This window comes from Impatiens glandulifera, chromosome 3 (genome assembly GCF_907164915.1).
Source record: "Impatiens glandulifera chromosome 3, dImpGla2.1, whole genome shotgun sequence".
Classification (NCBI taxonomy): Eukaryota; Viridiplantae; Streptophyta; class Magnoliopsida; order Ericales; family Balsaminaceae; genus Impatiens; species Impatiens glandulifera.
This window is the reverse complement of record NC_061864.1, coordinates 20,861,629-20,872,740: the sequence shown is the minus strand read 5'-3', so window position 1 is coordinate 20,872,740 and position 11,112 is coordinate 20,861,629. Positions and strand designations below refer to the sequence as shown.

The following is an 11,112-nucleotide window of genomic DNA, read 5'->3' as shown; positions in this document are numbered from 1 at the left end:
TAGAGGTCGACGCCTTCCCGACGCTTCCAGCGCTTCTGGACACTGTTGTGCACACAAGACCGAGAAAACTAGCTTGACTATGCGCCTGTGCTGGTTTTCCTCACGCTCAGGACCTTCAAACTAGACCCAAGACCCTTTACCTGACCGAGAAAACTTAACCCCGAGTTAACCTTTTGTCACACCCGACTCCTTTAGACATCCCTTAGGATTTAATTTATTTCTTTTATTAGCCTCTTTGGACTATAATTGCACCAAAAAAGGACATATTGCATGTTTAGGACCGAAAGTGTAAGCTACTGCTGGCCAAGGACCGATGTTGATTGCATATGGCGACCGAAAACTGTTGTTGATGATGTTGTCGACCGAAGACTAATGCTTGTTGCATCTGTCGACCGAGGACTGCCGCTGTTTGCTGTTGCTGACCGAAGACCCATGTTTGTTGCACCTGGCGACCAAGGACTGTTGTTGCTTATTGCTACTAACCGAAGATCAATGTCTGCTATAGTTGGCGACCGAGGATTGTTGTTGCTGACTAAAGATCGACGCTTGCTGCATCTAGTGACTTGGGACTCTTGTTGTTTGCTTCTACTGACCAAAAACCGACGCCTACTGCACTTGGCGACCGATGATTGTTGTTGTTGACCGAAGTCCGACGATTGTTGCACCTGGCGACCAAAGACTACTGATGCTTGCTGCTACTGACCGAACACTAACGTTGGCCGCCTCCGACCGAGTCAAGTCCAATTCTTGACCGAGGGCTAAGTCTTTGACCGTGGAGGCTTAACCATAGCCCATTTTTATTTATTTATTTTTTATTTTTAGACTTATGGTTTTTTGGTTGACTTTTTTTTATTTGCTTAGGTAAGAGTTTGTGGCTTGTTTGATCATATGTTAGAATAAATTTTAAAATTAAACCCTTAACTAAAATTGAACCTAGTCATAACTTAGACTTATGATTTTTTTTTCTCTTTTATGAGTTCTCTTGAACTACAAATTTTTATAAAACCCAAAAAATAAAATTTTAGGGCCTTTATATAATTCACTTCAATAAAGTTCTTAAAAATCAACCTAGACTTAAGCCAATTAAATTTTGATCAATAATTTGCTTAGTTTTGATTTTTAGAATAACTTTATTTGTGCATTATTTGTTTAGGTTTTTCTTGTTTTTCTTTAAGTTTTGTCTTTGTTTATTCCTTCTTTGTCTTTTATCTAATGCAAACCCTTTGAATGTTAAAATGGAAAATTCTAAATCGTAAAAGCGTAAGGAATTTAAAAAACGAATAAAATTAATTCTACATTTGTTTATTCCCACATGTAACCAAACGCAGAACTCACTCTCTTAATTTCTTAATTTTTAAAATTAGGTGGCGACTTCCTGAGGTCAATTAATATTGAAAAAGTTAAAAATAGGCCTATGACATAATTTACATTAAAAAACTATCAATCTCTTACAGATTCGACGATATGGTAAATTATGGAGTTGTCTACCAAACCACTTTTTATAAACTTGAAATTAGTTCCTCTCACGTTTTCGAATTTTTAAAAAAAAAGAGTCAGATTTTTCAAACTCGTAGATAAAAAAAAATATTTTTATGATTCAGGAAGTGATATTTAAACTTAAGGTTTGAATTTGCATCAAAACTTGATTACCAAGATTGTGATTTTTTTTTGGGTAAACATTATTAATACTTGTACATAATGGTTCAAGATAAAGATAGAATTAATAACATGAAGGGATCCATTAAAAAATATGTTTACAACTTACTTACAAAATTGTTGTCCCACAACAAAATATGAGAGGATGTTAAATTTAAATGGAAATAACCCCTTTAGAAGTTTGAATATTAAATCACTTCAAATTTTATTCAATTATTTTTTGTCAAAGTTGAATTTGAAATATTTATCTATTAGGGAAGACACTTGATGATATTTGAACTTAAGTTTTGTTGTTGGTTCTCATTTTATGCTTTATTTTGAATAATTTAACTTTTTTTAATGGATTATGGAGTTTTTATCCACCATTAGATTATCTTCTATCTAAATCCAATCCCCATTGCAAAGCAATCCATTTTGTTTCATATTGATGTGTTATTGTAAATCTTTTGTTTTTACTAAGTTTATGTCAATTAATATTATTGTATGACTTATTTTGTAATTGTTCTATTCACTTACTAGAAAAAGTTACTCACTTATAAATAAATTAAAATGTCTATCAAATCTTGAACATCTAGTTTGAACTTACAATATTGTTCATTAAATAGGTACTCAACCAAGGAATCTTAAATCATGTTAAATTGATTAAATACTTGTATTATTGATAATAGAAAAACATCATTATAACTTAATTGGAAATATTTTTAAAATGTTAGGTGAGTGAGAATTTGAATTAAAAAATGTTAATAAATTTATTAATTTATATATATATATATACTTTGTTTATATACCCAATTTAAAGTCAATTTAAAGTTAGATTGAGTAAGTCCAGAGTAGTTTAATCTTTGTATTAATTTATGACCTCTTAATTTATATATATAGCATATACGTAATAAGAGTAAGATTAATAAAATTGACGGCATTACCAATGACATAAACACTTTAATCGAACCTCATTATATTTCGTGTTCTTCTTTTTATTTTCTCTATTTTATTAGTTTGCGTAGTTATTAGAACTAACCATTGATATTTGAGCATCATTAAAATTTTAACATAAACTAATTCGAGTGAAAGATATTGTGTTTTACGTTCAGGTTTTGATTTAAAACCTGAATGAAATAGAGAAAAATGGTGATAGAGAAAAATGGTGAAGTTTGCTTATCTAGTCGAAGATTTCGGACGATAACGAATTTTCAGCCGTGGCAATAAGAAGTATGTCTCTTCTTTTGTTAAGAGGTGAAAAGCTAAAATTAATATTTTTGATTTTCTCTTTTTTACTAAAAATAAATTGATAGACGGAGAGAAAAAAAATTTCAGATTTCATTCTTAAATTGATAAAAGAATAAAAGTTGTAACTTTACTATTTGTTTGTTGAAAAAAGTGGGAGAGAGAAGATAATAGTAGTAAGTGACGACATTAGAGAGAAATAAGTTTAAATCATTCATTGATAAATAAATTATAAATTAAAGAGGTCTATTTTTTTGTTACCGCTGCTGAAAATATGTGTTTGTCCAGAAGTTTCGACTAGTCAAGCAAGTTTTATCATTTTTCTCCACTATTGCTGTCAATCAATTTTTTAAATCAAAACCCGAATGCATACATAATTACTTCCTCTTTAATTAGTTTAGGTTAAATCTCAACGAAACTCTGATTTCAAATATTGATTAGAGTAACCATTTAAACTAAAAAAAAGAGAGAAAACAAAAAAATAACACAAAATATAACGAGATTCGATCGGCTAAAGTTCTCGAGAGTGACTTCGATACATACAGTCAATTCAAGAATGGATTGATTCATGATTCAGGATGTTCTCATCACATAACGTCTAACAAAGAAGACCCTTGACTTTGTTAATTTAAGTGACAATGAATGTTGTATTATTATTGACATTCTGAGTCAAAGTTAAGATGTTTGATGATATTGTTAGAACTTTTGTAATATTAGGCATATACTTAAAAGTGAAAATAAATTTTGTTAGGATCTAGGTCGCCGCTGGTGGACCGGGGGTTGGACCGGTTAGCGATTCTCGCTCGTAGGGTGGTGGTTAATCCGGTTAGAGATTAACACCGGGGTTTCAATACTACACAACTTGTCACAAACCCTTGAACTAGGTTCAAGCGCGGAAGAGGTTTGCTTTCAGGTTGAAGCGGTACACTTGTATGATAGGCACGGTCGGTTTCGGATGATGAAGATTTGGAGATGGTGGGTCGGTTTTGGCAATCTGGATGTTTGGTATGGTTAGTATAGATTCGGTTTGGAGCGGTATGGTTAAGTTAGTCGGTTATGTAATGAAGCCAACAGAAAGTAAATAACACAACAGATTTTATGGATGTTCGGAGATAAAACTCCTACGTCACCCCTTCCTCTCGAAACCGCGAGAAGGATATTCACTAAGGAATACAAATACAAGCCGATCGAGACTTATTCTCTGCTCGATAACACTTTTACAATTTACACCGAAATTGTAGAACACACTTTAACTTTCAACACTTAGGCTTTCTTAGAATACCACACTGTTATCACTTGTAGTAAATGCTCTTAACTCTTGTTATCCCAATGTATGTCCCGCATTTACTCTTCTGCAACTGCCTCCTTTTATAGGTGAAATATGCATTTCACTGCCTTGAATCCGATTGGCTGATCAGAGGTGCAGTGATTCAGTGTCTCAGACCTGACGGTCAATCTCAGACCTGGTATCCTGTTTCAGACCTGCCGGTCTGTAAAGCAAACCTGCTGGGTTTGTCTTTTACTCAATGTAGGCACTGTCTGTTTGGACAGTTGTCTGTACTTTGAAGATTTTCTTTCTGGCTTATCCCGAAGTAGAAGGATCCGGTAGTACTGTTTTCTGCAGCCTACAGTCTTTCCTCAGTCTTGCATGGATATGGAAGTATTCAGTCTGTTCCTTTGGTATCATTCTCAACATATACCCAAAGTGTCTTCTTGTACTAGTCGGCCACTTGACTTGGCCGAATATCTTTTGGTAGTGAAGTAACCGGACTTCTTCCGGTTATTCTTGTCTTGTGGATAATCGGCTGTTTGATGGATCTAGTTTTAAGCTTTGGCCGATCCTTCCTTTGTGCGGTGACGTTCCGAATACACTTGATCGGTTTGGTAGCTTGACCGGTTCGGTAGCTTGACCGGTTCGGTTTCTTCAGTTGGTTTTCTTTTGTTCATCCGGTCCGGTTCCTTGTTCCTGCGTGGGAAGTTTGTTTAAGTTAGGTTTATTTGAACCGGTCTGAATTTATCTAACAATTTCTCCCTTTTTGATTATTTTATTTAAAATTATCAAAATCATGTAAGTTTGCAACCGTAGGCCGGTTGTTTTGTTTGGCCGGTTTTTGAAAAGGACTTAGAGAATTTTTCGAAAAATTTTGAGGGAGGAGTTTTGGAAGAGTCTTTATCTTTTATCTAACAATTTCTCCCTTTTTGATTATTTTATTTAAAATTATCAAAATCATGTAGAAATGCAAAATAAGGCCGGTATTCAAAAATAACTTTATATATATTTATAGATAACCGGAAAAGACAAAGCATAAATACTAAGGCAAATAAGAAAAGGAAGGATAGTCCCTATTCCGAGTCCGTGAATTCGTAGGCGCTTTTCTTTTTCTTCGGTTGCGGTTGCGGTTGCCTGGTCTGTTGGGAGGGTCGTGGTCTTTTAGACCGGGACCGCAGCTGTTCTTCGACTTCGTCTTCAACTAGGTCGGCTTGCTGCGAAGTACCCGTAGCAACTGGGTCAGATATTTCATTTAGCATCTCGACTATCCGAACTTTCTTAGGAGCCGGCCTCTTTCTTTTTGTCGGTGCTGAAGCGGAGGCGGCCGCCTTCTTCTTTTTCTCGTTTTCCGTTTCATAGCCCGCCAGCCTTCGTGCCTCCCTTTCCAACCGTGCGGCATCCTCCGCAGCCTGACTTGCCACTTTTTCAGCATACCCTGGATATAAGATCTCGGCTCTTCTTATTCTTTCGGCTTCCAAATCTGCTTCGGTCAGTTGAGACGAACGCGGCGCCCCTTTATCTTTGCTAGCTTCGACGTCCAGCGCATCCTGGACCTTTTTAGCCACTAGAGCATCAGCCTCTATAGCCGCGGCATCTGCGTTTTCCTTAGCTTTTAGGATTTCGGCCATCTGTGCAGTAAGTGCCTTTACTTCGGCCACGAGATCTTCGTTTTTCTTTTCCAATACCGAGACCCGGTCGATTGTCGCGTCGACCCGTTCGAAATCCTTCTTTAAGGCTGAGGTCATAGCCTCCAGAGCTGCGGTTCGCTGAACACAATTTTCGCGTTCACCGGCCTCTTCCCATAGTCCGGTGCTGAGTTCTGCTAGGCGTGCTTGATGTTGATCCATAAGCTTTTTTGTCACATCGGCGAACTGCAGGGCCGAATCAAATATTTTATTGCAACTATCCTTGAGCGGTTGAAACTTGGATACTTCGTGTACTTGAACGCGGTCATCGATCCGCTCTGAAATGGATGCGTCAAGCTGCTGAAGCCGGTCTTCAATCTGCCCTGATATGGACATTTCAAACTTCTTAAGTTGGTCATCAATCCTCCCCGAAACAGATGCTTCAAACTTTTGGAGCCGGTCTTCAATCTGTTCTTTAGGAGGAGCCGATGCGGTGGCTTCCGGTGGTGGAGAGGGAATTGATTGCTCGGTGGGATCAGGATCGGCTCTCTCACTGGAGTCTATCAGTGCAGCATTCTCATTAGGAGGTTCTAATGTGACCGCATCCTCCAAGTTCGTTGCCGCAATTTCTGAGATTGGTACCTCGACATCTTCTAAAATTTGTACCTCAACAATTTTTGAAGTCGGTACCTCAACGTCTTCTTGCATCGGTGCCTCAATATCCCTTGGTGTCTCAACTTCCTCTCTTGAAGGTGTTGGGCAGTCAACTGGAAATTCTTCGATTACCGGAGCGGTGTAGACCGGTACTTGCTTTTGGTTGCATATTGCTTCCAGCCGCTCTATTTCTTGACGTATTTCCAGTTTGCCCTTTTCAAGCTTTGATAATACTCGCGGCGCTATGGTAGACACCGATCCCCCTTCGGCATATTCTTCCTTAATCTTTCTGATGCGCCTTTTTAATTTCCGAAGGTGGCTTCTCGGTATCAGGAGGCAAGTTCGGCATTGTACCTCCTGAATTGTGTTGGATTTTGTGAGGCGGAAGATCATGTCCTCTACTTCCTCCAATCTGGCGATGCAATCCTGTTGCGGGGAGTTCGGTAGGATATCTCTATACTTTGTATTGAACCGGTACTCATGCCACTCCAAATATAAGTCTATGACGTCCTCGTCTCGCTTGTTGATGCCGTGAAAGATATTCTGGGCTAGTCTTTCGGCCTCGGCTTCGTCGGCCTCTTCCCTGTCGTGGCCTTCATCATTGGCTCCTGTATCGCCCCCTTCTTCACCCTCGGTGGTTTCAGGATTAGCGCTTTGTTCGGCATCGTTCGGACTCCGAGCCGAATGATCGTCGTCATGGACCGTTTCATCTTCGGTCCTCTCCGGGTCGGTTTCCTCAGGGGCCCACTCCTCATCCTCTGTTTGTTGCGGTGGGTCTTCGAAAGTTATCTTTTCTTTCCTCTTTCCTCCGGTCTTTGCTTTTGCCGGGGCATCTTTCTTTGCGGCTTTCTTCTTTCGGCCACCTGTGGAACTGGAGGCCGACTGCGTTCTTGGAAGAAATTGCCTCGATCGAATGATGCAACGTTTTATTAGCTCAACACCGGGACCGACGTTGAGGTTCAAGTGAATGAAGATCTTACCGAGGGGTACGGCATATCCCCATGACCGGGTTGAATCCGGTTTCACCATGTCCATGAGATTGCCGAACACTGCTCTTGCCCAGTTAACCTCTTTTCCTTCCAGCAGACCGATTATCATCTTGATTTTGTCTTTGGTGAGGTTGCTGAAGTTTCCTCCCCTTGCCAGTATCGCCCTGGCGAAAACGTCACATGCCGGGATATATTCCGGCTTCAGCATATTTTTACTTCCGGATGTCGTGATCGGCTCAGTGGTTGCCGATAAGAATCGGCACGCTGTCTCAAAGGTGTCATTGTCTATTTCTGCCTTTGCATCCTGGCCAGTTGTTGGGAGACGCAAGCTTTCGGCCACCAAAGCTTCGGTGATCTCGATTTGGGAACCGCAAACCGTTGCGATGATCCTGTCGTAGGAGACGCTTGCGGTGTTGAAGAATTCTTCGACCGCTTCCTTATAAATTACGTGAGGACCGCCTAGGAAATATCCCAGACCGGTCTTAATCAGCTTATCAATAACGTCCTTCGCTTCGGTCGTCCCATTCTGCCGGATTTCCTCGAAATCCACTTGAGAGTATAGTTTGAACAGCGCCGAATCACGACCCATGTTGAAGAGTTTGAGAATGAGGGAAAACGGCTTCAAAGAGTTTAGAAAAGTTAGAGAGATAAAGTGAATTCGCGTGAGAATGAAAGAAATGATCGAAGGCCCCCTTTTATAGTCACGGTTTGGAAGCCCAACCGTCCCATCATGAATGGGCGGGAATTTTCCCTCCAAGGTAAAAGTACGCCAAACTATGGGCGGGAAACCGAAAACTGTGGGCGGCAATTTTGAGCGGGAATTTTCCCTCCAAAACACTTAGCCTATGTCATGGATGACGCTTTCTTTTCTTTGAGACCGAATGAATAATCGGTTTCTAAGTCTAATCAGACATTTCGATTAACAGTTTTGATCAGATTTTATGAAACCGGATAAGAACGAGTTAATATTCGGTTACTTAGATAAATGCGCAAAGAGTAGAGAGACACGGTCATTGAAACTGAAACGATATTTTATTCAAGAGACCGATACGAAAGAGTACATAGAGAAAACCGATAGAATGATACGAAAGATAAACATTTAAGCAGTAAGCACCATTCTGGAATACTTTTCCACCACCGCATCTGCATCAAGAATGTTTGAGGGGGATGCCGGCGTGCCCGGTCCAAAATCTGGCCGGTACTTGAGAATCAACTTGCTGATGTGAGGTGCAAAGCCGAGACCTTTCTTGGTCAGCACCATATTCCTCAAGTTTTGAAAGAGGACCGCTGACCAATTGATGGGCGTTTGGTGGTAGATGTGGGTCATGATGTTGTAGGTATTCTTTGAATACCGCTGATTTGGAGATTGGCACAGAATGGATCGAGTGACAATCTCAAGAAGTAGCTGAGTACTACGACCGAGGCGGGTTTTTAACCCATGGGTTTCCACCGGATCAAGGGTGGCAGAACAGCGTAACCCATAGTAGTATTCATCAAGTCCCTCCATGGTTGGGAAATCAGAGAACCCTTCTTTGGGCAGATTGAAGAGGGTGGCAAATTCGGCTTCATCAAGCCGGAAGGTATGATTCCTTACAGTGGTGACAATACGATCGCCCCAGTTGCAGGCATTTCTGAAGAATTCCTTGACATCTTCAATCAGAATAGGACCGGATTCTTCGAGGAAGGTTTGAAGACCGGTGACAATAAGGCTTTCAAACATGTGTTTCTTTGGATGGTCATAGTCCCATTCTGCCATACATGAGTTGAAATCGACGCTTAGGAAATTTCCCAAAGATCGGCTCGACATGATTATGATATTGAGAGAGAGATTCAAGAGATGTTCAAGATGAATACAAGTGTTTTGCACTTTTGGATGTGATAAAATGAAGGGAGATTGGCTCCTTATATAGGATCGGTTTTGGAGGGAAAATCTGTGCATTGATGGTCTGTTTTGTTTTATTAAGGAAGAGAATCTTTCCCTTTTAATGATGCATGGGGAAGCGTCAGATTGCAAGGCTCGAGGTAAGTGTTAGTTGGGAAGTGACCAGATTAGTTGGAAATTAAATATGCGGGTGGTTGGGAGTTATCTTATTAAATGGGATTATCTCATTAAATGCATTTAACACATAACCGATATTGATTAGATAGATACCGAAAATGGTAGAGACAATACCGAAAATGACATACATAAATGATGAAGTCAAGAAAAGGCACAAATAAAGCCGAAGGAGACGTGGGTGAAACCGATATGATCAAATTGGAGTTGGTTAAGAATGCATCCGGTACATGCTGCAAAACGACCGGATGCAGGAAGGCGTGACTTAGCGAGCGCGGGAATTAGCATCACGAGGGGGATTGAAGTTTCTCCTCCTCCACTCTCTTTCAGACCGATTATAGAATGGGTCGATGACTTCTCTGGTGAACACCTGACCATGGTTCAAACCTTCGCCGGGACAGGTTGGAACTCCAAGTTCCTCAAAAAGTCGACTTATCTGGGGAACAAAGGCCACTGACCGGGTGCCGATTATCCAAATAAGGACGTCAAACAGTACCCTAGACCAGTTGACTGGCGTTCTGGTGATGATGGCCGCCATCATGTTGAACGTTGCCGCGCAGTATGTGTTGGTGACATCTTTTCCAAAGATGCCTCTTCCTATTATGTCATTGAGAAGCTGATACTCAGCCCTCAGAAGAGATTTAGAGCCATGGTCATCAACAGGCTCATCTGACCGGGCAAGAGAGAGAGAGACCTCGGCCTTAATATCGGCCGGAGGGTTTAGGTCTGTTAGCCCTTGTTTGGGCAGATCGAAGCACCGAGCGAAGTCCTGCTCGGTGAAGTCAAAGAGAATACCCCCAACCTTTGATTGGATGTGGGCATCGAAGTGGGGTGTTCCCCGGTATACCCTGGCATTGTAGTAGAATTCCAACACTAATTCAGGGTAGATTGTTTGCCTGGCATCCAGAAAATGCTGGAGGCCGGTATCTTCCAGTTGTTTGATCATCCGATACACATCATAATGATCGGTATCGGAGCAAGATTCGAAGTCGACTTGGAGAATGTTTGTGAAGAGAGACATTTTTGCCTTAGTGATAGAGAGTGTTTTGTTTTTGTGAGTATTTTGGTGAGTGAGTGCTTCCTTTAAATACTGGTTTTGGGGCTAATCTATTATCCGGGCATTAAATGAGATGATATGTATTAACCGCAGGATAAGAGTCTTTGCATAAAATGGGCAGTTTTGCAGGTCTAGGTGTCGGTCATAGGCCTGGACTGTGAAAGATATCAAAAGATCTTCACGTCTTTTTAGGCGCGACCAGGTTTACTCTGAAAAGGCAATGATGCAGAACAGATACCTTTAACCTCTGATAACTATTCCTCTTCTGTTTGAAATTCAAATAATCTGGGGTAGCGTGCTTCCGAGCCGGTCAGACATCAGTTGTTCATCCCGATGCGGTTATTTGGTGCATGCACCAAGTAGCCGGTCGGTTTACTTTCTCTGATAGACTGGGCGGTTCTTCCGCAAACACCCCGAAGATTCAAAGTTCAACTTCTTAGGAAGAATTATCGGTTTGTCTGTCTGAACCGATTTCCCTTTAATTATCCTTTGGAAGGATTTGGCTAATGTCGGTTAAGCCGAGAGTAAGTCTAAATTGAGAAAACTTAGCTTCCTGCAGCGGCTTCGTGAAGATATCGGCC

General features: G+C 40.6%; 1 protein-coding gene across 1 annotated transcript; it reads right to left on the bottom strand.

Annotated features, from left to right (window-relative positions):
• Positions 1-293: 293 nt before the first annotated feature.
• Positions 294-9,225, bottom strand: LOC124929973 (enolase-phosphatase E1-like). Its single transcript, XM_047470349.1, has 5 exons — positions 9,027-9,225; positions 6,832-7,187; positions 6,091-6,585; positions 5,527-5,778; positions 294-665 (listed from the first exon to the last, which is right to left on the bottom strand). The coding sequence occupies exons 1-5, from the start codon at positions 9,223-9,225 to the stop codon at positions 294-296; spliced, it is 1,674 nt and encodes a 557-aa protein (XP_047326305.1).
• Positions 9,226-11,112: the final 1,887 nt, after the last annotated feature.

Bases quoted from the DNA above. Each gene is read 5' to 3' on its own strand.
- LOC124929973 (XM_047470349.1), bottom strand. From the start codon at position 9,225: ATGTCGAGCCGATCTTTGGGAAATTTCCTAAGCGTCGATTTCAACTCA. The intron at 6,586-6,831 runs GTAGAGGACATG...TGCAACCAAAAG, and splicing joins GCATCGCCAGATTGGAGGAA to CAAGTACCGGTCTACACCGC. The intron at 5,779-6,090 runs GTACACGAAGTA...CTTACTGCACAG, and splicing joins GGATCGATGACCGCGTTCAA to ATGGCCGAAATCCTAAAAGC.